The following is a 27,901-nucleotide window of genomic DNA, read 5'->3' on the forward strand; positions in this document are numbered from 1 at the left end:
TATTTTTTGACAGCCTATTTATTTTTCTGAAACCACCAGGGCATTTGTTACAGAAACACCATCTTCTGTCTAAAGAGAAAAATCATTGAATAGTAATAACACGAGTATCTGCATATAACAAGTATATTATTGATACTTAAAAATGCTCATATATTCTTTTGCTTTGCTTCTGTGTAAAGTTATATGTGTTGATGAAGAGACAGTAAGCTAAGACTCTTCAACTCATTCTAAAAGTTGTCTGTTCTTTAAAAATAATAAGTTCCTTCTGCGAAAAGAGGGTAATCAGGAAAGTTTTCTTGTGCACATGCTGCTTTAAGAGCAGGTGTTCAGCTGCTTCCCAGCGGGAAGCTGACGTTAGTCCCAAGTCCCTGAAGAAACTAAAAATAGCAGAGAGAGAAAGACAAGCGGACTGTGTCGAAATGACTCTGCACAAGCTTACGAGATGGTGCCACACAAGTTCTACCAACAATTTGCTTGTCCTCCAAATTACTTACTCAAGATGTAAAGTTGCCTCCATTCATCTCTCAGGTACGCTTGAAATCTGTGAAGTGTTATTAGTCCTGATCCTGTGCAGCCTTTAACCTTAACTGGTATGGCCTTCTATACCAGCTTAACAGCTTGCTTTGTTTCTTTTATATTGAGCTTCGAGTCGTTATTTTATTGAAAGACAAGCCTATGAGCTCGTAAGATAAATGCATAGGTGGCATTTGAGATTGTAATGTACAACTTGCTTCTTCAATCTAATCTTCCTGCTAAAGGGAAAATCAGTATTTCTTTCATATTTAAGAAAACATTTCCAAATGAGACAATAGAACTTCAACAGAAGCAGACAACAGAACTGTCCAAAAATTGTACCTTAAAATATACTTCTTCTAAATAATATCTATTCTAATTTAAACTTTACTTAACACATTTATTAGAACCACAGTCGTAAGAAAGTGGATATGTTCTAGTGAACTAAAAACAACAACCAAAGATGCCAGTACTTCTGCCATAGCAGTAGTGTTACCTCTATTAAAAAGGTATATATTCTTATGTTCTCTTTGATATACTGTGGCCATGAAAAATAGTATTATACCCAAATTATTTATATGAACATTGTTTGCTCTCTGTATTACAGTTTGCCTGTTTTAGTGAATCAGTGATTTTATTTAAATATTGTTTGCATGTCATAATAGATACAATAGGTTTTGAAAATTGCTTGGCATTTGATATGTTTTTAAATGACTTGATTAAAAACATGATTAAAATCACAAAAACTAACAACTATTTTCATGATGTTAATCTGGAAAAATACTCAATCCACAGAAAGTGCATAGTGAGAGACTTTTGAAAGTTGTTTTTGAATCCTTTATGATTTGGAATGTCTCCATAGAATCAGAGGTAATTAATGACTTCAATCATTTCTCTTTCTTATTAATAGATAATTCAAAGTTATGATTTCCTCTTTATTTCTGATACATTTCTGATAAATTCCATATCCTTACACATATTCAAAGGAGATTTTATTGGTATACAAATTAGTTGCCATACCATTTGCCTATTCATTTGGTCTGTAAATATTTAACTGTGATTTTGACTCATATGGATTCTGAAAAATTCATACCTGGATTCAGTGCATCTATACCAAAACTATTTTTAGTTTGGAGTGCTACTGCATGGCCACGTTTTCTGTTGCAGTTTCAGTGACAGGAGGTATTGTATAAATTATTTCAGGAAGCTATATTCACTTAGTTACAATGTCTCCACATGATAAGTGTTGAATTGTATAACTAGTCTACTATAATAAATGTTTTTATGTCCTATTGAAGGCCCTTGGTTCCCCAAAAATAGACAGCACTTCATAAAAACATTTTTTTGATTAGTTTTTGTTTTCACTGACTTTATTCCCGGACAGCACCTCAGCAACTTTGGCTGTGCGTTCGTCTGTCTTGTTTTGGAATTTCATAACCAGAAATGCGGCTGGAATTAAATTATGGCCTGACGGATTAACTGTTGTTTCGTTTTGTTTTTTCCTTCTGCTACCTCAGAATCTTTTTAACAAGCTTTGCCTGTAGTCGCTGGTCACAGAGAAGGAAGCCATGGTGCGCAATGTGGACGACCTGGACTTTTGCCTTTCCTCACATCCACAGAGCATCCTGGATGGACTGCGCTCACTGTGCTCCCACCCCAAGCTCTTTGACGTGACGCTGAGCGCTGGGGGGCGCGAGTTCCCCTGTCACCGCAGCGTCCTGGCCCTCTGCAGCCTCTACTTCCGAACCATGTTCTCGGGCAACTTTGTGGAGAGCATCGCCGCCCGTGTGGAGCTGCACGACGTGGACCCTGACGTCCTGGCCACCCTCCTTGACTTCGCATACACGGGAAAGCTCACCATCAACCAGGGCAACGTGGAGGGCCTTATCCGCACCTCTAGCCAGTTGCAGTTTGGGGCAGTCCGTGCCGTCTGCAGCCGTTACCTCCAGCACCAGATTGATGCCACCAACTGCCTAGGTATCCTGGAATTTGGGGAGACACATGGCTGCCCGGAGGTAGTGGCCAAAGCCAGTGGGTTCCTCGTGGAGAACTTTGAGGCCGTGGCCCAGGAAGAAGAATTCCTGCTGCTGAAGATGGAGAGGCTGGTGAGCTGCCTCTCGGAGGACAGGCTCCAGATAAGGGATGAGCGCAGTCGGGTGGAGGCAGCCCTCAGCTGGGTAAGGAAAGACGAGGCCACTCGCCTCCCCCACCTCCCAGAGCTGCTGAGACTGGCCCGGCTGTCTCTCCTGCCCCGGGAATACCTGACTGACATCCTCCTGAAGGACAGCCTCGTCCAGCAGTGTCAAAGTTGCAGGGAGGCTGTGGAAAAGATCCACAGAGAGGTCAGTACAAGGCACAGGGATTAAAGGTTTAATTTCTACAGCTCTCTTTTTGGTGTTAGGCCATGCTCTTTCTAATGATTGATTATTTTCCCCTATTTTTTACGTACTTTAAATTATTTGGTACTGTGAAAGTACATTTATTTTACTTTTATATTCATAAATATCTTAAAGTGAGCAAAGGAGACATTTTATTCATCCCATATTTTTGCTTACAGGCAGTTTAGGTAAGCATTTCAGTGCTGATACTGTTTGTCTTTGTAATTTATGTACAAAAATTCCAACCCACGTGAAAGTGCCTTTTATTTTGATGTTATTATAAGTTGGAGATGGGTCCAGGAGACGTACCGCATGGTAAACCCCACAGTCCCCAGCCCAACCTGCAGGAGGTGCTCTTTGTGATAGGGGGGCGATCTCTGGATGACTCAGATGATGAGGATGAGGAGGAACAGGAAGAAGGGAGAGTAATGAGGCCTGCGCACAGGAACACAGCCTTCTATAACACAAAAACCAGTGAGTGCCCAGGTTCAGTTCCGATTAATCTACCAGTTAAAGGAATTCCCTGCTGACTCCCATTGTAACCAGACCATTTAAACATGAAACACACCTCACAGCCCTTATTTTGGATTAAGGTTCTTACTATTCCAAGTCACTGGACCACGTAAAACCACAATATTATCATAAATGTTTTTGGAAGAAAAAATTCTCGCATGACATTTTGCTTAGCTTTCCCAAATAACAGAATGGGAAATTTTTGGTTTCTATTTGGGGGGGAAAAAAGCCATTTACGTTTCTTGTAGCAGCTTAATATGTATTTCATCTTTTGCAGACTTTCTTGGGTGAATATTTTTCCTTGACATTGTGCAGAAATCTGAATACTACATCCATTGATTTGTAGTGGTGTTGCAGCACTTGTTTGTGACAGTCTTCTATACAATACAAACTGCAATAGAAAATGAAACTGGGAATGATGAGTAATAATAGGGGTTAATGCACAGACTCACTGCATTCTCTGTATATCACTTTCATTTTTTTAAATACTTTTGTGAGCATTGAAAGTTCACTGAAGCAGTGTTTACAGGGACACAGTAGGGACGTAGTAAAGGCTTTGTAATTGACCATTCCCACATAAGGTGGTCAACAAGTTCCTAAGCAGTGCTTTGAGAAAGCTTGATAGTGAGTGAGTGGGAGCTATTGTTAGGTATCACATGAAGCTGTTGAGCTTGGCAGCTTGAAGTAATTTTCTGTCTATTTCTATTTCTGTCTGACAGGCCAGTGGACTCTGCTCCCTGACTTCCCAGACTACAACAAGTGGGGTTTTTCTGTGGTCTCCTTGAACAATGATGTGTACGTCACAGGTGGGTTGCACCTAAAGTAAATCCCTGGCATTAGTAACTTTAGAGGACTTAAAAGTAAAGCCATCATCATCTCATATATTACAATTTTTTAAAAAACATACTTCCCAGTTCTATAAATATAGTTTAACTAAAGCAGTGCCCAAATTTGGAAAGATGTCGCCTTCTTTGTGCTTATTCTGCAAGGATGTGAAGTGAATGATAAATGAGTGCATGTGCTTTTCACTTACAGCCAAGGATCTGAAGGGGCTTAAAGAGACTCCCCCACTGAACTAACAATACCAGTCTGAATGTCATGAACTCCTGGACTGGAATGTGACCAGTATTCAGTCCCCATGCACATAGCAAACAACAATTCAGAGATAGGAACCGCTAGAATAAAAAATAAAAATATCAGCTTCTAACTACAACTGTGAAGCACGTCTGTTGATGTTCAGCTCTGCACTGTGCTGGTAGAATATGAGAATGTGATAGTCGCTTCTGTTCAGGTAATTGTGATAGTAGTTGGCAAAAGCCCAACTGACATTGTTAATTATCCCTTCAGGAGGCTCCAGGGGCTCTCGTACCAACACGTGGTCGACCACCCACACCTGGAAGTACATCACGCGGGAGGGGAAGTGGGTGATGACTGCTCCCATGCTGAGGCCCAGGACCAATCATGCCTCAGCTGCACTGAATGGGGAGATATATGTCATTGGAGGTAACAAGGAGAGAAAGAAACATAGATCTGAGGCCCCATAGGAGATTGAGACAGATTGGGAGTGTCTCTAATACCATGTGCCTATCTCAGGATCTGTGTTAGGGTTAGTATTTGGGAAGGATACTGCTGAAAGATATGAAGGTGATAATTTGCTCTCTTCCAGTAGTAACAAAACAATTGAAACAATGTTATTAAACGGTTCTGCATGCAAATCTTCAATGATTCTTATTTATTTAGTTGTTTTTTTTGGTGGGAGAGATGCAACAGACATGGCCTCTTCAGTTTATCCATCAATGCAAAGATGTGTGAAGTATATTCTTGGGAAAATGTCCTGTCTTGAATTCTTGTCTAGCAGAATTATCATCACAAGGAAAATCAAATCTCTCCAGTACCCAAAGGTCTCTGCATTTACAGTGTCAGTCTTATAACACCAAACAGTTGACTCGAGAGAATAGAGCAGATCAGTTATTACTTTTTATTCTGATTGTTCTGGCTCCTCACAGCATATTGGTCAGAGATTTCAAGTAAAGTATGCAGGTCAGGGAAGTGGAACTAGGAGACAAGAGAGTCCAGGGTTTGAGATTGCTAGAACAGATGTCACTGGTCCGGGATTCTAAAAAGAAACCTAAGTGTCCTGCTCTGTTGAAACAACAACCCTTTTTTTCAGGCACTAGTATGGATTTTGTGGAGGTGGAACACTATGATCCTTATAGTGACAGCTGGGCTCTCACTGGGCCCACTTTGAAATACGTCACTAACTTCGCTGCCACTGGCTGTCTGGGCAAGCTGTACGTCATTGGCTCTTGCGCAGTCAAATACAACGCTCTCACTCTTCAGTGCTACAATCCTGTAACAGGTAAGTAATTGTCAAAGCTATTTGATCTCCTTCTGTGTGGTCCTTCTTTGCCACTTCTGCACAAATATACACAGTGTCCTTAGGAAGCCGTAAGGGCAGAGTATCTCTTCACTTATAAACCTTCATGGCCAAGAGCAATGGTGGATTGGACCTACAGTATGAAAAGCACAAATCCATGATCTGTCATTCCCATTATTTACTTTAGTCTTGTCAAAGAAGTGTTATGACACCAGCCTTACCTACAGTGTTTTAGTGATCCTGTCATGCCCAGTACACCTAGAGGGCACTCTACTTCTCTTCTGTTCCTAGTTCCCTGTGATTATTCATGTCTTTCTGGTGTGTCTTGTTGTGTAGCCTATTTACTTCCTGCTTCTGCTCTGCTCCTTGCTCAGCATTGTGGTTCGAATGTCCTGAAACCCGCCTAGCACCAGGTCGCCCCACGTCCGTGGCCTGAGGGAATAGGTTTCTATATGGCATTTCCTGAACAGCTGAGCCCGGGCTAACCCCTGTCTCACCGCTACGCATAGGGTCTTTTTCCGCTTTCCTGCCATTCCACGGTTTGTCCCTTCAGACAACCTTCAGGACAGATCCTGCTTGGGTGTCCTTCAGTTTGCTGACTTTTGTCCCATTCTCTCTGACAGATGGATGGAGTATCATTGCCTCTCCCTTCATCCCCAAATACTTGTCGGCCCCTCGCTCTGTCTCTGTGGACGGAGTCATTTACCTGATAGGGGACAACACCAAAAAGATGTACACATATGACCCTGAGGCCAACATGTGGCAGAAGGTGAGGACTGTTCAATTCAAAGAAGAGGACTACCTTTGCAGATTTGAACTGTTCCATTTCTAAGCTATGCTGAAAAGAAAAGAGACACAGCATTTCGGCTGTGGAGCCTTCTGACACCTGAAGAAAGCTCCATAGCCAAAACGTTGTCACCCTTTTCTTCTTTTCAGGATGGAATAAGCCTTTACTTGTTCCTTTGCAGCCTACGCATGCTGACATGAACCATTTCTAAACTATAAAACCAAACAAGCTGTTCCTGCTTCTTCTTTTGCTAACAGCTTATTGTTTTTACAGAAACCTAGAGTGTTGTACATCCTTAACTCTTGGTAAAGGAGTGCTTCATATTCTTGATTCATAATACACTTGTAAATACTTCTGAATTTCTCTTCTCTGATCCTCTCTAATCCATTGGTATTGAAGACACGCAGCTCTTGCTATAGAAGTCGAAACCTTTACTTTCATTTTTTGCACTTAAGAACCGCAAAGGAAACTTAAGAAAATAATATGGGTGACAGCAACAATGAAACCAAAGGGCAGAGAAAGAAAATGCTCTCTGTAGCCTCGTCTGCTTGTATACATCTTTCTTTCTGAATCTGTCTCTGTTTCCCTTTCTTTTTTCCCCATTTAACTCAACAGTGCTGTTGTTCTTTCTGGCTCTGCAGGGTGGTGAATCTTTCCTCTCTTCCACACACGTGAAATGGTGTTTCCCTTCTCTCTTGCTCTCTAATTTTGGCTCCCAGGTCCAGCTTCTTCACACCCTCCACGAGAATGGCAGCCTGGTGGTGCTGGGCGGACAGCTGTATGTGACAGGTGGGCACTGGAAAGGAATGGAGGGGGAGTATCGGGTGGAGATGGAGGTATACAACTGCGCCTCCAACGCCTGGCATGTGGAGAGCTTCCTGCCTAGGCTCTGGTTCTACAGTGGCTCCTGCGCCATCTTTCTAGACCCCTCTCCATGGACAGAGCCTTTTCCAGCTGATGAGACCTAGAGGATGAGCTCATCTTTGGCAAGAACCTGCGCCAGAATCCGTGCTGAGCGATGCTGCGATTGTATCACATTTGTCGATTCCACCATTTATTTTGTGAGATTATAAACATTTTGCTTGCATTAAAGGTACAACACCTAATGGATTATTTAGAACCTTATTATTTGGTTTTCATTTTGATTTCTAGACATCTAGAGCAGACATATTGAATGTTTTTTAGCATGCAGAACTTCTGTTTTATCCTTGAATCCTGATATTATTGTATTATTGGTATTGTTATTGAATAACCAACATTTAAAATAAACTAGGGCTATTTCCAGAAGGCCTGAGGAAGATTTTTTTTTAGGATTTTAGTATTACTGACGGTTTTCTACTGCTGTTATGAACTCCAAATTGAAATAAATCTCACAGACTGGAACTCGTGTTTTGACTGATGAATGTCAGAGAATAAACGTCAAATACAGTATCTAGGAGCCTTGTGTGAGAACAAGTATTTTTTTACAGGCTATAAGAAATAGGAAATGAAATGGAAACAATAAGAAAAGGAAAGATTAAAAAAGATTTTCAACTATACGTACACTAGGTTAGATACAGCAGTAAAAACGCCTCCCATTAGTTATAATGGCATTCAGAAATATAAACGTTAGTGACACTGTAACACATTTTCATTTTAAAAAAGATTTGTCAGTCTAGTTCTGAAATAGTTCTATACAAGCTGAAAGGATATTGCTTGCACGTAGAAGGCTAAGGTTTTTCTGCATTCCTCACCGCATTCCTGAATTAAAAGAACAGATCACCTGGAGGTATAATGCTCTTATGCAGTATAAGCTGACACTCTGCCAAAATAAACAATGGATCTGAGAGGAAAGGAAAGCAGTGGATTTCCTAACATGCGATGTAGAGCGATAGCACTGTCGATTTCTCCTTTATTAATGGATTATAAAGGGATGCTGCCAGAAATGAAAGCACGACTCCCGCTGTATATTCTTGTTATCCCGCCGCCCCTGTCCTGCCAAACGCGAATACTGATGACCATTATGGACAATCACACGCCCGGGGTTCGCAGCAACTCGTTTTTTTTAAAGTTGCCCAGTCGAGTGAGTTTCCTGTTGCGTCCTTTTGCTATGGAAACTATCCGGCTGGCGTTCTATTTCTATGACAACGATCGGGAGAAAGCGTCGAGCTTCCTCAGCAACCAACGCTGAGACCTGCCTCGCGCACTGCACTTGCATGTTTGAAGTTAAAAGCCCAGGTAGCAGATTCTGGTGAAAATCAATTCGACCCTAGAATGAATCTTTTTTTGTTAAAAACGTTGCAGAAAACTTTATCGTAAGGCATCCTTTTTTTTCCCTCTTCATAAGAAAAAAAAAACTTTATTGTCATCCTGCTTAGCCATACACTTTGTTACTTCTGAAACAGGAGAACTGTAGCATTTACGTACCTAACAACCGCCTTTTACTCAAGAAGTACTAATCCTTCGGGTGTGCATCTTCCAATGAGTTCAGAAGCCGAGCAAAGCACGCAAGCAGAGGGACTGGAGGCTGTCATTCAGGTAGGGGACTCGGCGTTTATAAACTGGGGGTGGCAAGAAACTGATTTTGATTTGTGCCAAAACGGTGAGATCATTTCTTCCAATTTGGGAAAGCAGCTGTGTCTATCCCAAATTGGAGGTCGTCGTCATTTTAATTAGCTGTCGAAGCCTTAGTTTTTGCTCGAAGAAATTAGATTGTTTTGTTCTGGAGGGGACGCTGCCCGTTCCTCCTCCACTGTAGTTAGATCAGGACAATCGCAACCGTGGAGGACAGGGTTTACGAAAACTTCACTGTTTGCAAACGCAGTATTTTCCTCTACAAAACTGCAATGAAGTGCAAAGGACAAAGGACAGGAACACTTATTACACATGATACCACACTATGATATAAGGACTGGTGCAGCCAGGACAGGAGATTCCCTGAATGTGGGTGTAGTACTTGAGAACACGTGGGGAAGCAGATTTAAAATACCTTATTAAACAGCTACAAAAGGGGAGAAACTCAATGTACAAGCATGCATCTTTTAGTACCCAGATTCTATGCGTTGGGCACGGACTTCTGTTGGCACTTCAACGTAAAACCCACGTCCAACGCTGTTACCCAATTTTCCCAAACAAAATGTCCACTTTAAAGGACTTCAGAGATGAGCTCTCTGTAGCCATTGAAGTGTGGCGCGCAGCTCTGAAGGGCCATTGGACAGTATCAAAAGAAATCCCCCGTGTTTCGCTGCGAGAGGTCCTCTCAGAGGTCTGAGTTGACGGAACGGTAAAATGGAGCGCGTTTGAAGCACGGCGCTCCTCTGGCTGTGTCGCCGCAGAAGCTGGAGGAGTCGGTGCTGAACCCTGACACCAGCGGGGATGAGAGGAGCTTGACCCTGCGGGGCCACGGGAGGGACAGTCCGGCCACCCCAGTCGCAGCTCGCATCCGTCAGATCGTCACCCGCAACTTGGCTGACCAGCCGGCAGCAGGTACGGTACCTCCTCTCTTTCCAAAGCCCGTTCCTCAACGCGCCACGGCACTAGGTAAATGGGACACTACAGAAACTCGCTGTAAATTATCATCCCACAATCCTCCTTTCTGCATTCCACTGTTCCGTTCCACACGTTCCATCACTTTAGAACATCGATCTCCAGAGCTCGAGAACAGAACCATCCTTTAGAACTGAATTGTTTGTTTGTTTTTTTTCTGTGTGGTTTAAAAATGTGTCACAGTAGAAACCCCCTTTCAGTTACTACTGTGTACAGTGTGCGGTTTGAAGTGAAAAATAGGAAAACTTATTATAAATAATCCAAGAATAAATTAACAACAGAACACGGACATTTTAAGTAACTTTATAAATTCCCGGAAGCACTGAACTGGAACAGATTTGGCGTTTGACTAATGTAATGTCAAAAGACTCTCTCAAACATTCCACCAATATCATTCTGTGAAGTGTCCCTGAATTGAAAAGTAACTCAATTCAATTTAAAATCAAATCTATATCAAGTTATTTTCCCATAGCTAAACTCTGGCATAGACTACATAGCTCTACATACCCCCCGAACATCCTGTGGACAAACGTAGAGTTTTACCACCTTTGGCCTAGCAGGTCCGTAATCTGAAGTGCTCTCTGCGCTTTGGAGTCAGGAAAAAAGATTGCTTGAATGAGTCGGAATTTGTCAACGCACACCTTTGACGGACTATGGTTTTGAAGTGCACAATGCCAAGAGAAAGATAGCGGAAACAAATGAAAACTTAAAAAAAAACAATTAAAAAATAAACGCAAAAAACACAAACAAGAATAACAAAACAAAAAAAAAATGAAACGCAAACAAAAACGTAGTCTCTTTCTAGTTTAGCTCCAATTGCTTTATAGTTCCTATAGTCAGAAAATAATATCACTTGAACCCGGGCGAGTTCGTCACGATACCGTGTGTCTTCACGCCTTGTCGGAGTTCAAGTGCTCAGAAAACTTGTAATAGGACGAGTGGAGGATTGTGGATTTTTTAATGATTTGTCGGCCTTTCTCCTTTTCCACCAGCAGAGGGTAGAATTGCTTGACACACGATAAAGAGTCGCTTTGTCGTGGAAATGCGTAAAAATGGTTATGGATGAACTGCAAACTTGTTATTTTTGTTAAAAAGGACTAAACAAGTAAAACCATAAAGTAATAATGTAATTTCCAAAGGAACTTGCTTAAAAATGTAGCATTGATTTGTATATGCATTGTGGAGTATTCACAGGTATTCGAGTCAAAGATTATTAAGTTATGCACAGGAGGAAATCTATTTCCTTAGCAGTATTTGGTATAGTTCAGTTTGATTTTTTTTCTCTTGGTGTTTATTTTTTTTTTGGGGGGGGGGATATATCCATAAATCAAATCAAAGCATGACGTTTAATTTTTAAAAATGCGTAATTGCAGCATTGAGAACCACAATTAAGGAATTTCGGCTTTGAGTGTTTTGTAAAGTTTTGGGCAAGGTGAGGGAGGGAGAGACTTTATCGGCTCGAGACAAGTTGTGTCCAGTAGGTGCGTCACAGTGGTGTCTTCAGTCCATTGTAAAACAATGAAGGGAGCACAAGACAGTCAGATCATGTTGATGGGCGGTACAGAAGTGAGCACTGCTACCTCTTTGCTGGATAGTCTTGGGTTCGATTCTGACCTCAGACACTCATTGTCCCAGCTTGTAGTCTTTGTTCCCAAACTAGGCTCTGGCTTTCCATTACCCTTAGTGAAAGGGATGGATGGATTGGTAATGAAGGTGCTAATGACGATCATTGATATGGATACATTGATGTAGATGATCTAATTCAATGCATTATTGATTATCTTCTCGAAATGATCATTTCATGAAAAAGGGGGCTGCTGGGGGCAGAGATGAAAACTAGACACCCCGGCAGCCCTCTGTGAGCTCAGATCTAATGGAGCAGGGGGCAGGACTCGAAGGCAAGCTCGGGACTCCTGCAAGGCACGGACGTGTCTGTCTCTCTTCCAGGCAGTCCGGAAGTGGGCGCCAGCAGCTCCCTCCAGGAAGAGAACAGGCTGCTGAAGGATCTGTTGTCCCAGACGCGCGCTGACCGGGACAGCCTACTGCTCAAGCAACAAGTCCTCACAGACAGGGTATGGGCCTCCATCACACCAGCACTTCCACTTCAGGCTAAACTGACTTAAAGAAAGGAGAGGGTCACGGTTAACGACGCCTCGATAAATTGCAAGCACAAAACTTGAACTCAAGAGAGAGAGGGGACGAAAATACTTTTGAATGGACTTTTTTTCTCACATGTTCATGAAGGAGGAAACTGACAATATGCCACAGGTCAGCTAAGGAGAAAGTTATACGTTTCATGGTTTTAGCATGAAATGGTCAGATGTGTTATAGTTACTAGAAGTATTTCAGATAAACAAATCTTCAAGGCCTGACAGTATTCAGTCACTTGTACTTAAGAGATGTTATTCATAGGCCCCTAGCAAAACACAACACAGGAGTTTTCCTAATTGCATGGAAAATTGCTAATGTAGCAAAAAAGTCTTAAAAATGTTGACAAAACTGGACTAAGTACTTATAGACCAATAAGCCTTAAGTCTATTGCATGCATGATTATAGAAATAATAATAAGAACTAAACGAGAGGACAGTTGGATTTATGGGATAAGCAACATACATATAGCATGGGCAAGTCTTACTTAACTAATTCAGAGTTCTTGAGTAAGCAGCAGCAGTAATGGGCACAAGCCACACCACACCGGTCATATGTTATGTTTAGATTTTCAGAAAGTGCTTAATAAATGACCTCATCATTAATGCTCAAAATTCAGCTGACAAGTAATAATAAGGGGTGCATGTTCAAATTGGGGTGATTCAGTTATTGGAGTACCACAGGTTTCTGTATTAGGATCACTGCTCTTTCTGATTTATAGCAGTGATTATATCTGGTTGCTGAATTTAGCCTGAGTGACTGTTAACTGGTAGCTGCGTCTGCGTAATTTGCAGATGAAAATAGCACAGGGTTGTTTTTGCTTTACTGTGCCTCTGCTTTCTTAAAAGGTCAATGATGCAGATGTCAGGAATATTGGATATACTAGCGCAGGATAAAGTAACCCCTGGTGACCTGGTGAAGACCCATCAGCATTTCCAGAGCAGAACTAAGCAGGGCTTCCCTGTCAAGTGCATAGTTTTGTGTTTCTAGTGTGTGGAAGCTCAGAACCTCCATTGGTGTTGCACCAGGCACCTGATGGCTTAACACTGCTATATTCAATGAGTATGAATGAACCTTGTCTTTAGATATTACCCCACTGAGAATAAGATCTGTGTATGGCTCTATCTACAGTAGGAATGGAAGAACTTTCAAATTCTATAACCATTAATAGGAAAAAAAAACTCATAAAATTTCAGTTGAGGTATTTTGTTTTGCTCCAAATAGCGGCTAACCTCTGGCTGTGACTAGTGGTTAACTTATCTGCTTGCACAGTGTTCGCTAAAAAAGGACCTGAGCGTTAAAACTGGCTAAACCTTTTCGGGAGCGCAGTCTTTGAAAAACAGCCAGCAGGATTTTGTGTGAGATGAAAGCAAATTACCGGAAAGTTGGTCAATATACGTTTTCGTGAGAAGAAAACTGCACAAACGATCTCCTTGTGGTCCCTTCAGCCCACATCAATTCCACACCCCTCCCTCTCCAGCTTCACCTTTCATGGGGTCCCCCCCTCCACAGCTAGCGGTTGCTGTTTTCGGGGAAAATTAGTAGGTCAGCGGCCTGCTCTCCAGAGGTTCCAGAAGAAAAGGCCCATTTTTCATCTTATACAAAGCCGTCGTTTGTGATAACACTGCTCTCTTTCTGTGACTCAAGACTAATGAACTCCTCTAGCCTGGTTTACTACTGGAATTTATTTAAAATCACAACTATAAATAAAACTTAATTAGGGTGATATATTTAGTACATTTATTTATTTTGTAAATATTTTGAAGGAGTTAGCGGTCTCTACGATTAAAAAGCGAACAAGTGCACCAAAATAAACTCTTCAAGATCCTCTGTGTTGTGAGGCAGCTGTGACTTTAAAAAGCCACATAAAAACAAAGTGTAAGTAGCCAAATCAACTGGCCAACCTAATTTTTTTCTGTTTGCAAAAGGTTGACAGTTCGCAGTTTGAAAATGTCTTCAATTTTAAGATAATAAATAGAAATGACTTAACAATGATAAATTAAACTCTTAAGAGAAAAAAAATGTGGTAGAACTAGAAGACCTTACTATTAGACCACACTTGAGCTGCTCTTTGATGGCATCCAGATCCAATGAGCTTCCCTGATTCTCTTTTCTCCCAGTCTGCTACAAATTATTTTCTGGTTATCTCTTTTGGCAAACAGATACTTTATTTTGCTATTGTTGACTCACGCTCATAGCTGATATTTTGGAGCAACATATCATTATGGCTGTCTTCAGTTTGCACACATTGCATCTTGCATTAATCCCCACAGAGTGTCCTAATGGACTGAGGAGACTTTAAAAGAATTGGATTAGTTTCAGTAAATCAGTTTGTTCCTGTTGACTGGTTGTTCCTGCAGAAGAACTGAAGTCTTTGCACCAGATGTTGAAATAAATTCTCTCTGGAGTTTCTTGAATTTGTTCTCCTTCCTGACTTAGCAATGTTTTGAACAGAGAGCACTGGTCTGTATGGTGTTTTCAACTCTCATGCAGTTTCAGCGGAATCACTTTGGTAATATGAAGTTTCAGAGTTTAGTGAAGAATTGGCATAACATTCTGTGGATAATTGTGTGGAAACTATAGGTGGACAGTAGGTAAAAGATACACATCTACATCTATACAATAGATATAATCTCCTCCAGGTTTAAAATTTTCTCCATCAGGTTACTGTGACTCCATGTGACCCATGGAAATTGCCCATGAACCCAGGCGAACTCTGACTTAGTTTGCAAAGCTGGATTGTCTCAGGAGATTAGAGAGCAAGTCAGTGTGAACTCTGACCTTTTTGTTGATTTTGGAATATGACCAGCTTGCAGTTTTCTCAGGCAGTGTGGGTGTGCATGTATACATTGCACAGCTTCAGATCAGCACGAGGACAAGACGGGGCATTAGAAAGAAGCTTAAAATATTCAGTATGTAAGAAGTTTAAGTGTGTAAGAAATAATGAAGATAAAATCATCATTCCCACAGGAACACGATCCATGTGTTATACATCACTTGTTTCTAAATACTGGCCTCAAAAAGCATCATTTCAGTTAAGACAAATTATTCGGCATAATGAATATGCATGATGAATCCAGGTTCAGTATGTTTTGTTATTTATGACAAATATTTGCTGCAAACAAAAGGCTCTGCAGAAACTTGGTAGTCATGCAAGGTAACTTATTGTATGTGTGTATACTATTGTAATGTGCATATCTTTGAGATTTTAGACAGGTTTCTAGATGTTATCACTGAAGATGATCTGCTCTTCTGCTTAGGGTATGAAATGAAACACTTATTAATACTTGAAACGCAATGTTATTTTTATTCTTTCCTTCTAAATATCTGTGACGAGTGCAAACAGTGCTTGTTGTAAAGAACCAGCTATGCATCATACTAGGTGCAACTGAAGTTAGTGAATCATATTGGATGCGAGTCTCCCAGATGCTCTTTGCTTTATAGAGACACATTGAGGTCTTAATGTGGTTAGCCACATCTCTTGTCCTCCTGGATTTCTTATTGTTATTCATTCAATGGTTATTATTAACCATTCTCTGGTTACCTTAGCCTACTTGTTTCCTGCTATTCATACAACCTGGTCACCCATCTCCTCTGCTCATATTTATCATTTTAACTATGACCAAAGCTATCTGTCTTTAAGAGTGTTAGCAATCATACACATGCATTTTGCCATAACTCTTTGTGCGGTAGCAAGCTTTCAGATTGTAAGTGTACCTGGACTCAGTTTGCAAAAGCTTTCAGAGAAGGTGATGTGATCCTATTGAAACCAAGACAGTAGTATTCCCCCAGGGAAGGATTCCTGGGCCTGTGATGTAGTGTCGTTCACCGCTGTCTAGGGAGTGGCTCTGTGTGTTGCACGAGAGACAGTGATTAAATCCTGGCAGGTGTACTGTTATACCCAAGCCTGAGAAAGACAATTGCTTTCTACCCTGATTCTCTCTTAACAACTTGTCATATGCCCTTTAAATATGTGTTTTACACAGGTATGAAGGCAGGTTTTCCACACCCCTCTGTCTCTGCGTTCGCTCAAACACTTGTTTTTTCAACTTTAATACCTAGCAGAAATCTAAATTAACACAGGGAGAACAGACAAATTCCATACAGGCAGAAATTAAACCTACTGTAGGTTTCTGGGGCTGCCAGCGGGAGAACTAAATGCCATACCAGTGTGCTGCTCTGTCCCCCTAAAATAAGTCCTTTCTGCATGCTTGCTGTACCCTGTCACTCAATTTTCTTTGATTAAGTGTCATGTAAGTGCCATGTATTGGGATCAAACAAATAATATCAGTTTGACTCTCTTTGTATATGCACAAGGTAAATATATAAAAGGTACACATGCCAAAAAAGGGATATGATACTGTAGATGCCACTAAAAATGTTTTGGACTGAATGGAAGAATGAAATGAAAATGAATTTGTGAATGATCTGTCTGCCTCCCCATACCATTATTTTACAGCGCAAACATACACTGGCAATGATCACCTCACAATCCAGCTTGTTGGAAAAAACATCAGTCATTGGACTGTAAAAAAGAAATGTCACTTAAGTCACAGTAACAGACAGCTCACCTCTCTGTAGTCTACTATTGGAGAGGTTCCCCTCTCAAAACTGTGGTTAGGTGTACTCTATGAGAAGCTTATCACCCTTTGACTTCTGCTCACAACTACATATTGTCAAGTAAACAATAACATCTGCTAAATACCGTTTAGAATTAAGTCTAATATTTTTTTTAACTTAATTACTAGATCAACTACGGTAATGGACAGGAACCTCCAAGATGTCACTTTCTCTTTGTGACCCAGAGATGAAGGAACTGTCTTCTCAGTGTGTCACAGCGCGGGTGCATGATCCTTGTTGTAGCCTCAGACATTGCAGTGGAAAAAATACAGAGAGTATTTCTGCAGGGGAGAACAAAACAAACAAATGCATCGCTCAGAGCTCTTCTTCAGCATCATTTTCTCAGCCCACACTGTGTAAGCAGCCTATATAAACAGTTTTAAGAGTCAGCTGGAGTTGCTTAGCTCTTGAAGCCAGCACCAGTGGGAGGTGGGGGTTGAAGCTATGATTCAAGTGGGATAGTAAGGTACAGAGGAGAGGGGTTGCATATCCACTCCAGCTGTGTTTAGTAATCTGACAGATAGTGCTTTCTGTTAATTCTTTGTATTGAGCCTCTGGGCCCGAGCCAAGTCAGACAATACTGCATCCTTTAACCCTTTCCCTGCTGTATATAGACCAGGCCAGGTGTCTTGTCGCTGTGAGGTTGCAGGTGTACGCTTGCTAACTTTGTATTCCAAGCACTTTGTGCCGATCAGTTTGAAACGGGATGCCAGACTCTTCCGGTCTAGTTTGTGATCTTCAAAGAGGGTAACTTTCAACACTTTGGTTTAATGAAAGAAGTTTTGTAATTGTTACAAATTAGATTTAATTTAATAACGTTCAGGCATTTGCTACACAAATGGCATAAAATCTATACAGACGTCAGATGTACAGTATGTCTGATTCAAGGTGTTTTACCAAATATATATCCTGACCAGGCTGCAACTTGTACAACTTGTAATTTTCTAATTGCAGTGGAATGATGGTTCTATTAAAAAAAGTTTGTATATTAAATATTACAAATGCCAGGGTGAAAGCTGAGCTTTCATCTTTAATTCTGTGACATATCAAACAAAAAGCATATTTCTTAGAGCTTTGTAAGTGGATTCGTATCCATCAAACTGTAATATGCACCTAGAGACTTGTTTGCTTTATATCAGGTTTTAGGAACTTGTTGTAAGTTAAGAATTGCTGTTTCATCTAGATTTTTTTTTTTAGAAGGAACCTGTAATTTTGTTCAATCAATTTCTCTGTTGCTACTGCAGTATTTCAAAGCTTTTAGAATTTAAAACCCAGATACCAGGAGAGCCCTGTAGAAACCATATGGCTGTAAAGGGTACGCCCAGGAAGTCTGCTTTTTAGTGTAAATTGCATTTTGACTTTTAATGCCAGTGCCAACATGCAACCTCAGTGGGCAGGAATGCTACAGGATTTTGTTTCAGTTTTTTTTTTCCTCTTTAAGGACGACAGGAGCAGCCGAAACGAAGGTTTCAAAGGTACATTAAAAAAGGAGCAGTTACACATTCTGCCCCGAGCGGCTTCAAGTCGCTGGAGGTGGAAGCGTACAGGAGAGCGATGGGCCGCGCCGAGCCGAGCTCTGAGAGGCTGGTGATTAAATTTAATGATGCGAGTAGAGAGAAAGGGAACCTCAAGACCGGGCCGTCACGGCACCCCGCGGGACTTCCTCCGCAGAGCATGGCTAATCAACTCCAGCCATGGCCTCCTGCTTTACTGCAGGCCTGGGATCGGCCATAAAACCCCCCCTTTCAGTATAACTCTTCAGGAAAAGAAAACTGGCCGAAAAAAACAACATTTTGACACAAATTACTCTCTGTACATGCGTGCTATAAATATGACTATGAACTTTATCTTCTGCGAGGTACAGGACAGGAGTGGATTCAACAAGCCGTACTCTGCAGTACGTAATGTTTTCCACTAAACACCCTGTCAGCAGAGAGCGCAGTGATATACTAGCTAACATCCTGAGAAGCTGGGCGTGTCTGTAAGGGGACAGAGGTGACGGGTCTTTTGAGTGGGCTTCTGCGTCAACAAAAAATAGAAACAATGTGCCTCGCTGGTGCTAAACATTTGATTTTTTTGAACGACTGTTTTGAAGTGCTCAGTCCTCAAAACATTCAGTTAGGGCCTTACGCCATTTCACTAGTTAAACTTCTTGTTCCTCAACATTATGTGTAACAGAGTGCTCTGTTTATTTAACATAGCCTAGTTCTCCACAGGGGACTTGTCCGATCATCAGTCTAAAAAGGGTGTTTATTTTTGTCGAATGTTAGCTCGCCATTGCAATACAAGGATGGAAAGAGGGACATGTAGCCTCTTGGTTCTTGTTTGGCCTGGCCATTAAAGAGGCGTAGGCGCCATGAATTTCCACACTGTTCCTGTGACAGAGTACTGTGAAAACACACTTTTCAGATCCTGCATACAGATTCTGCAACAAGAATGAGTATTGATCATGAAGATTTGTTGCTGAACCTAGTCCTTACAATACTCCCTACAATAATGTTGTCTCTACAGGCAACATTATGCAGAGTTAACATGTCTTATTTAGCAAGTACTTAGTGTAATTCAGAATAAACCAGTATTCCTTTGGGCTGGGTTTCCATTAATTTATGTCAGACCACCAGTAAGTGATTAAACATTAAACTGGGCCTTTTGTCAAAGTAAGTGTATTTGTGCCATTTTTCAGCTATAATTAGAAAACGTTTATTTTACAGAATGGATTATTTTAGCCCTTAATTAAAGTGTTATCCTTTAATAGCAAAGTTTCTTTTTGGGAAGTCAAGCAACTGCTTGTCATTTTGACTGTTATCAAGTTTATCTTGGAGTGTGAAAGGTGCTCTCATAATAAAAAGCATCTTCTGACAGAATGACACACACAACAGTTGAGGTTATACATGCACCATCTGGTGGCTATAAAAATAGTTATAGAAAAAATAGCCTTTAACTAAGCAAATGAAGGTCTTACAATTTTAAGGCTATGCATGTTTATTTTGCAGTTCATACATAGGTCTTTGGTAGTTTAACCTTTAAGGGGCTGTGTAATTATTATTATTAAATTAAGCACTTTAGGTAATGTTTATCAATTAAAAACAACAGAGTTGAGCTAAACTATAAATCATCAATAACTACTGAGGACAGACTGACAACAGGCTCTCAGCTTTGTCTAATGCAAAACACAGTGGGAAGGTAATAAAGAGCAAATGGGTGTACTTGTTCAGGGTAACAAGCAAAGAATGATAGATCAGTGGTAGACCCATGACTTCAACCTGGGATCTCCCAGTTACAAGCCCTTCTTAACCACTTCACCAGCAAACATCCGCTGATCAACTGACCTTTTAAATACAGTTACATAAGGGCACAAGACTTTGGATCATGAACATCGAGAGCCTGAAGAACATAAAGAAAGCCTCCAATAGACTATTTACTCCAATCAGCTCCTTTGATTTGGCTGCTGTGCCTTTGTCATTTACTGACAATAATTATGTCCCCAATCCCCAAACCCAATGCACAACACTATAACACAGATATGCTTTGGCAGTTCTGATTTTTTGGCTTCTGTTTTTAAGTCCTGCCTTAATCCATTTACACCTTCGTCATGAGCAGTAAAACCTCTCCATTGTCTCCATCTTAAGACCCGAACAGCCAAGCGCTCAGAGCTTTCAGTGGGGCGCACGTTATCTTTGTTTTTGCGTTTCTCTGAGTAAAAAAAAAATAAAGGCCTATTTTAAAATGTTATTAATAGAGAGCAGGCGGGTGGTTCCAGCAGAGCAACAGTGATGCCATTGTCCCTGAAGCTGATTGAGCCTGCTGGAGAGATTAAGCAGCTGGAATAGAGATGGGGTTTGGGGGGGGGGGGGGTGCACATTGTATGGTTAGGGGGTATGCTTTTCCTCTACACTGAGGTAACAGGCAGCCAGCGCTATCACTGGCTCATAGCGTTAGAGTGAGTGCTCTTTCAACATGTGGTTCGTGTTAGTGAGGATAGGGGAGTCTGGCACCGGGAGAGGGAGTGGGTGGAGAGGGAAGGGGGGGTTCATATGAAATTTGGGGTAGGGGATAGAGGCCGGAAGATTAGATTGTGTAAGTAAACATCTTCAATAGTCAATCACTACCGAAGTTAGAAGTGATTATCCACTCTTCATGAATCAATATTATTCATGACATATGGTACATTTTAAACTTCATCTATCGGGATTTGGCAGCCTGCAGAGCTAGAGGTGTAACTGTTGTCTGTCACTTCAAGAGGTTGTACCATGTGGGATAGTGTAAAGTAGATGGAGCAGTACCGTTGCCTACAAAAATATGTGAAGGAAATGCAGGATTGGAATTTATTTAAAAAGTTGCATTTAGCTTCCCTATCTTTTAAACTGTTGTCAAAAACAATTAAAGTGCCTGAAAATTGATTCACCCACCCAGCAATGAGTTGTGTAAAGTGATTTGTATGCTTGCAGTGTTATTTGCTTAGGGGTTACGATCTTTGGCAGCAAAGATACTTTGGAAGGTTTCAGAGGGTAGTATTATCTCTGGATAGCCTCTTTGTGGCTGTGGAAGCTTTTTTTTGTTCTTGAATAATAACTTTTGCAAACACAATAACAGGTGGATTAGGCGTTACGTACTGGAAAAAAAATCGAAACAAATGTGACAGTAAAAGACAATATCGCTTTGCGGCCTTTACATTACACTTCAGTCTTCAGGACACCCGCTCTTGTTTTCACCTCTGGCTCAGCGCTGATGTAACTGGACCTCCAATTAAAGTAATTGCAACTCCCCCTGTCTTATCATGTATCACCTGGTTAAACTGAACTATTTAATTCTTTTAATGGATTTCTTAAACAACCTAGTGGCATCCTTCTAACTCTTTTATTTGAAAAGAAACTTAAAAAGTCCAACTTTCACGTGATTGAAAACCCTCTGAAGGTTCCAGATAAGCCACGTGTTAGTTCGGTTTGGATCCAGTTAAGTGTGTGAAAGCTTGACTGGGATAAAAGCACCCAGGGGTCTCCTCTTCCCTGGTCAGCCTGTTTGCTCTCTCCCACAGCTGGAGCGCATGCAGCTCCTGGAGTCCCGTGAACAGAATCAGGAGAGCGAGCGGCGCAGGTTCGAGGAGGAGGAGAGGATTTACAAGCAGAAGCTGCAGGCCTATCAGGATGGGCAGCAGAGACAGGCGCAGCTGGTACAGAAACTCCAGACTAAGGTAGTGAGGCTAAAGCAGTGCTTTACTAGTCCCAGGAGGGTTCATTACACTCTTTGTTTTTTCATACCCGCGATGGAAAGGAAATAGACCTGTTATGTATGCTGAAGATTTTTTCATTTTGTATTGTTTGTTTGTCGAAGAGAAAATAATAATAAAAAATTATTTTTCACAGCTGTAGACATTCACTTGTTGGAGTCAGTAAAACCCTTTTTGGTCATGCTTTGTGTCAGATACCTTTGCTGTAATATTAACCAAGTCCTCATGCTATTGGAAGGGTGGACTAAGTAGAACCCCAGGAGGATACTAATAGAGTGAATGTGGTTGATTTATTTGTTATGAGAAACTTGTGGCAGCGGCAATTGGTGGAAAGTCATTTTTTTAATTCAGAGTGGCGGCATTTACGTTTGCAATGCTGAAGGGTGACCTCTGTTCAGGTGCTGCAGTACAAAAAGAGATGTGGGGAGCTGGAGCACCAGGTGCTGGAGACGACCTCAGAGTCAGAGAAACTCAAGAGCTCGGTAAGCCCGCCCCAACAGCGCACACCCTGTCGTACTCATTGTCACCGGAGCTGCTACGCCTAAGTCTCATTCAGGCGTTTGTCTGAAAAACATGCTACCGTATAAAAGAAGGCACACACAGTGAGTCTGCAGGCGTGTCTGTAGCCGCGGTATTGCGCGTTTGAGCAGTTCTGTCCCGTGATTCCCAGCTGCAGGCTCAGCTGGACTCCTCCGAGGCTCGTCTCCGCCGGGCAGAGCAGGAACACAGTGCAGACCTCGGGAACACACTCAGGCAGCTGGAGGAGGAGCAGAGCAGGTGGGCGGCCGTGGAGTTTAGGCAGTGTTTGAGAGGGTAGATACGGAGACACAGCAGGTGCCTTTTTGAAAATGAAGTGTGACATTTATAAGGGGACATACAAAGAATTTCTTCACCTGCATGTTCACGCAATCACATCTGTTCACTTACTAGGTATTTAGAATTGAACCTTTTATTGCAGACAACATAACATAGAGCAGCAGTTCACTGGGGAACCTTGCATAGTTTTCTTAATTCAGCTTTTTAGCCTATCATTCTCATTTGCCACATCTGAATAATAAAACTATTTTGTAGTTTTGTTTATGCAAAGATATTGATCCACCAATCACAGCAATATCCACAAACACATCTAATGAAACAAGCAGATACTCCAATTACAATTATGAGCACTAACTCATTAAAAAAACACATAAACCAAAGACAGGAAATCAATTTGAAAGATATTTAGGCTGCCAAAATAACAGCAATTACAACATGAATTCAAAAACTTCATAAAAACTTAATAAAAAAAAAACACTTTGTTTTTCTAAGAAATTTGCATCACTAGGTACCTGTCGGTGCTTCTCTGTCTTCTCTGTCTGACACGTGTCCATGAGAGAATGTACAGTAGCAAGCTGGCCTTAAAAGAAACTGGGTTGAATGCAGTTAATTAGCCAACTAAGGTTGCTGCTGGAAGAGGTGTTAGTGGGGCCAGCAGGGGGCGCTCACAATGTGGTCCATGTGGGTCCTAATGCCCCAGTATAGTGATGGGGACACTAAACTGTAAACAGGCGCCGTCCTTCGGATGAGACGTAAAACCGAGGTCCCGACTCTCTGTGGTCATTAAAAATCCCAGGGTGTTTCTCGGAAAGAGTAGGAGTGTAACCCCGGCGTCCTGGCCAAATTTCCCATTGGTCCTTACCAATCATGGCCTCCTAATAATCCCCCTCTGTGAATTGGCTTCATCACTCTGCTCTCCTCCCCACTGATAGCTGATGTGTGGGGAGTGTTCTGGCGCACTATGGCTGCCGTTGCATCATCCAGGTGGGGCTGCGTATTGGTGGTGGTGGTGGGAAGTCCCCATTACCTGTAAAGCGCTTTGAGTGGAGTATCCAGAAAAGCACTATATAAGTGTAAGGAATTATTATTATTATTATTATTATTATTATTATTATTAACTTTCTCAGGTCCTTCTTCCAAGGGATTTTTATTATGCCTCACACTGAGAGGTGGGTTGACCTTACCACCTGAAGCTTGTGTTTAAAAGAGGCTGTTTTATGAAGCTGTGGGGCTTCAATTGAAATGGTGCAGCAGTACTTCCCAGTGAAAAAGTGAATTGCATTAAGCGGTAACATTTTAGTTTTACAAAACATTCAGATTTACTTACCTGCATACTTCATAGTTAGAAACATGCATCTGAAGTATAAATTAATGAAATAGTAAGCATACTAACAGACCCGTGCTCACTGTTTTCTTACAAACATTTTGGAGTGGTAACAATGTTTGCGTCTCAGGTGTGCTAGCCTCGCCCAGGTCAACGCCGGGCTCCGTGAGCAGCTGGAGCAGACCAGCTCTGCCAATTACAAGCTGGCAGAGAGTGTGAGGAGAGCCAAGGAGGAGGTGGAGCAGCACGATGCCAGACTGCGGCGCGAACAGGAGGTAAGAGCTCATCAGCGTCAGGGCAAGCAGAGCTCGAATACTGTATTTAATTATGCTGTTTGTTTATGTTTGATGTTTAAGAGTGGAACGACATTTTTTTTCTGAAGGGCTTGAGGAGCCTTTAAAACCCAAGCCATTAACAGACTTTTTAAATGTAGGGGAAAAAAAGAGCACACAAGGAATTGTCTTGCCGTGGAATTTGCCTTCTAAATATGACTCTTGAACTCTGTAATAAATGCCTGTGTGAATAATCTGCTTTTCTGGTCTTAGTGGTCTGTTAAGGGTTTTTCATCATGTAAACTTGCTCAGTTTTAAGTGGATCCTCTGGACTTATGTGTAAAGTCCCAGAGGAGGGGATAGAGGGGGTGAGGGGAGGGGATGTGTGTGTGTGTGTGATGGGGGGGGGGGCTTTTCCCCTGTAGTAGTTTTCTATGAAAACCCCCCAAACATCATAAAAATGAATTTACAGCCAGACAGTAATGCTGCTGCACAATCACCTAGTGGGATTAATGTACTAATGCAACATAAAGAACCACCAGTTGCCTAAACATACACATACAAATGAAGGCGAGGCAAAATAATAATGATAATGTACAGTGTAGCACTGGTTAATATATCGCTGTTGTGAGGCCTGCCTGATGTATCCAGCCCTGCTGCTGCACTTTGCTACGAGACTGTCAGCGGCTCCCAGGACAGCTGGTCTGTGGGAACTCTCCCCAGGTCTGGTTGATAACAGGCCCTCTGTCTCCATCCACAGACATCCGCCTCCCGCCTCAGTCGCGAGCAGAGTCGCGTGCTAGCACTGTGGCGCCAGGCTGCCTCCCTGCGGAGCAGCGTCACCCAGCTCCGGGCATCCGCTGACAGGTAGCCATGGCTCGCTGCCAGGGCCGGGGCTGAGCGCTCACGACACCCCGGGACGCGTCTCACTTTCTTTCTTCCTTTCAGAAACACACCCCAGTCATCTCCGTGATTAGAGTTCTAGGACGAGATGAACTGGGAGATTATGTGACTAGCGCCCGGCTTTTTTCAGCTGAAAAATAATTGATGACATCCTAGTGAAACCAAATAAATGGAAACATGGACCATTTGGTATTCCAGTCCGTTTAGAGTCTGTTAGAAGTTTGTGTTTCACTGTTGCCCGTTAATTTAAAGAACCTGCCCAGCTGTGGTTATTCCACACATTGATACAGTCTGAAATGTTTAAGAAATAGGATACATTTAGGGGGTCCCTCTGTTAGGGGTAATTAATTAAGACAACAAGTATAAAGATGGCTAAGAGCTTAGCAACATCTAAACCGACTTGCCTGGAGGTAACGAACTGGCGACCTTGGCCCCATAAGGTCCCTTTGACATCATCTGCTTTGTCTCCAGGAGCCTCTCTGAGATGCGAGTGGATTGTGTGGATGTGAGCCGCAGACTGCATGCGGCCTGTCTCAGCCTGGAGACCTGTCTGTCTCAGCAGACGCCTACAGGACAGGAGGTGTCAGCACTGGAGCAGCAGCTCAGAGAAAAGCTGAAAGAGGCCATGCAGCTGCAGAGTCGCTGGGATGGGGAGAAAGTGGAACTTAATTCCAGGTCCGTCTGCCTCTGTGTGTGTTTATTTCTCAGCTTATGGTCCATATAGACAGTTTTTGTAAGTAATATTTGTACCATAGATGAAGCTTCATTGTTGCTACTGTACTCAAACACTTATACTGTATACAGTACATGGTCATTTCGAGTCAAATTTGTCTAAACTTGTCTTATCAAAGCTTCTGATTCAGTGAAGAAAGTCACTGCATAGTATGTACTTTAATGTTTTTTTTAAATTGAAGGTAGATAAATCTAAACTGAAGAACACAAAAATGAAAACATGAAATAAAATAAAATATGATACTTCCAAGGTAAGGGCCTTACAAATCTACCATTTGTAGGTAAATTGTTGGAAACTTCAGTTTCTCTTTGCTTCAGTAGAAATGGCAGATTTTTGTTTGGATGCTCAAGCCACATAGGTGTCATTTTAATGATGAACACCTGATGGACTCAATTTATGATGGAAGCAAAACATTCAAGATCCAGAACAAAAGAATTAGTTTCACAGTACTGGCACCTTAATCACACAGAATATTGTTTCCTTGGAAGCCGTGAATCAGTTTTTATTGCAACCCATATCTTATATCATTCAGTAATAACAATTGTACTGAACATTTACTCCCACCGGCCTAATCTATCTATACATTATCAGAAAGCCACTTATTCTTGGTATGGAACAGTCTGGAGCCTATGCACAGAAGAAACAGAAGAAGCAGCTACAGTAACTGCAAGCCATCATGCCACCTACCCGTCTAGCCCATTTCAAGTAACTTGTGGCATTAGGGGAGGGTTGAGAAGAGTGGTCCTGACTGTCACGATTGTAGTCCCTCCAACCTTAAGGGCGCTCCGGCTCTTTCACTTCTGAGTTGATTTTGTGCACCTGCTCCCTGTTCCAGCCTCCTATTCAGCCCACCTAAAAAGCCAGACGCTCACTCTGTTCCGGGCTCTGCATTGGTTCCTGTACCAGGCGAGTCCGGGACCAGGGGCGTCGGGTCCCGTTCCCCCACTTTTTCCCCCCGACCCTCCACCGGATCCCACTCCAGTTTGTCTTTGTCTCGGATGGACCGCCCGGCTCTGTACTTTTGCCTCGTGTTGGATTTCCCTTTGGACTCCCTTTTGGACTGTTTGCCTTGGACTTGTCCCCCTCCCCCGATCACCTGCGCACCATGGACACGCCCCCTGTTTTCATTCCTGACCCCTGCGTGCTTTTTTCCCCGTGTTTTCCTCACTCTTCCCCAGATTGTGTCCTCTGCATAGGGTCCTGAAAGAACGCTTACGTTACACTGACTTTAGAGGAAATAACTAACCAGGACATTTTTGTGAATATGCGTAAGTTGCAAATGAAAGGCTGATAATATAACAGCTTAGTTAATAACTTTGCAATCACAGATTTGTGGATATTTTGTTGCTTGTCTGAGAACTGATGTCTGGAATTGAAAATCCTGATGCATCAAGCTCAGCCTTTTGGGATTTTTTAAAACATCTATATAAGGAAATAGGCTTATCAAACAAGATCTTACCATTTTGGTCATAACACTGTTTTATGGGTATTTCATGAAGTTTGAAGTAGGTGACATGTGCATTGTTCTCCAGGCCTATTTGATCTTTCAGTATGAATTACATCCAGTTAATATTACAGGAATGAAAATTCCATGCTTCTGAAACAAAGATCTGTGATTCTGTGTGTTCTTTGGCCAAAACATAGATTTGAAAGTGTCTTTTAAAGTTGTAAAACCTTTAGCATTACAGAAATGCCACGTTACGGTAGTATAGTATAAAAAAAGAACATTATTAGGCTCTTTGTGATGAAGTTAAATCTTGCAAAA

The 27,901-nt window shown here is 41.8% G+C and overlaps 2 protein-coding genes across 5 annotated transcripts in view; both read left to right on the top strand.

Moving 5' to 3' along the window:
* The first annotated feature begins 2,081 nt into the window (after nt 1-2,081).
* On the top strand, nt 2,082-7,951 carry klhl30 (kelch-like family member 30). Of its 2 annotated transcripts, XM_088616619.1 has the most exons (7): nt 2,082-2,855; nt 3,176-3,365; nt 4,124-4,210; nt 4,752-4,907; nt 5,575-5,763; nt 6,405-6,550; nt 7,288-7,951. In XM_088616619.1, the coding sequence occupies exons 1-7, from the start codon at nt 2,082-2,084 to the stop codon at nt 7,534-7,536; spliced, it is 1,791 nt and encodes a 596-aa protein (XP_088472745.1). In that variant the 3' UTR covers nt 7,537-7,951. The 2 variants fall into 2 exon arrangements, with proteins under 2 accessions (XP_088472745.1, XP_088472746.1); XM_088616620.1 differs by lacking the exon at nt 6,405-6,550.
* Nucleotides 7,952-8,717: 766 nt separating this feature from the next.
* crocc2 (ciliary rootlet coiled-coil, rootletin family member 2) overlaps nt 8,718-27,901 on the top strand; it is a 40,464-nt gene continuing 21,280 nt past the window's right edge. For 2 of the 3 annotated variants that reach the window (XM_088616621.1, XM_088616622.1), the window contains exons 1-9: nt 8,718-9,085; nt 9,883-10,033; nt 12,041-12,165; nt 21,897-22,052; nt 22,487-22,570; nt 22,759-22,865; nt 24,359-24,503; nt 25,261-25,367; nt 25,875-26,078. In XM_088616621.1, coding sequence (XP_088472747.1) covers nt 9,029-9,085; nt 9,883-10,033; nt 12,041-12,165; nt 21,897-22,052; nt 22,487-22,570; nt 22,759-22,865; nt 24,359-24,503; nt 25,261-25,367; nt 25,875-26,078 — 1,136 coding nt within the window. In that variant the 5' untranslated portion in view covers nt 8,718-9,028. Of the gene's footprint in view, nt 9,086-9,882; nt 10,034-12,040; nt 12,166-21,896; nt 22,053-22,486; nt 22,571-22,758; nt 22,866-24,358; nt 24,504-25,260; nt 25,368-25,874; nt 26,079-27,901 lie in introns of those variants that run through there. The other variant, XM_088616623.1, reaches the window with a different exon arrangement.

The sequence above is a fragment of the Lepisosteus platostomus genome, chromosome 2, assembly GCF_059453375.1.
Source record: "Lepisosteus platostomus isolate fLepPlt1 chromosome 2, fLepPlt1.hap1, whole genome shotgun sequence".
Taxonomy (NCBI): Eukaryota; Metazoa; Chordata; class Actinopteri; order Semionotiformes; family Lepisosteidae; genus Lepisosteus; species Lepisosteus platostomus.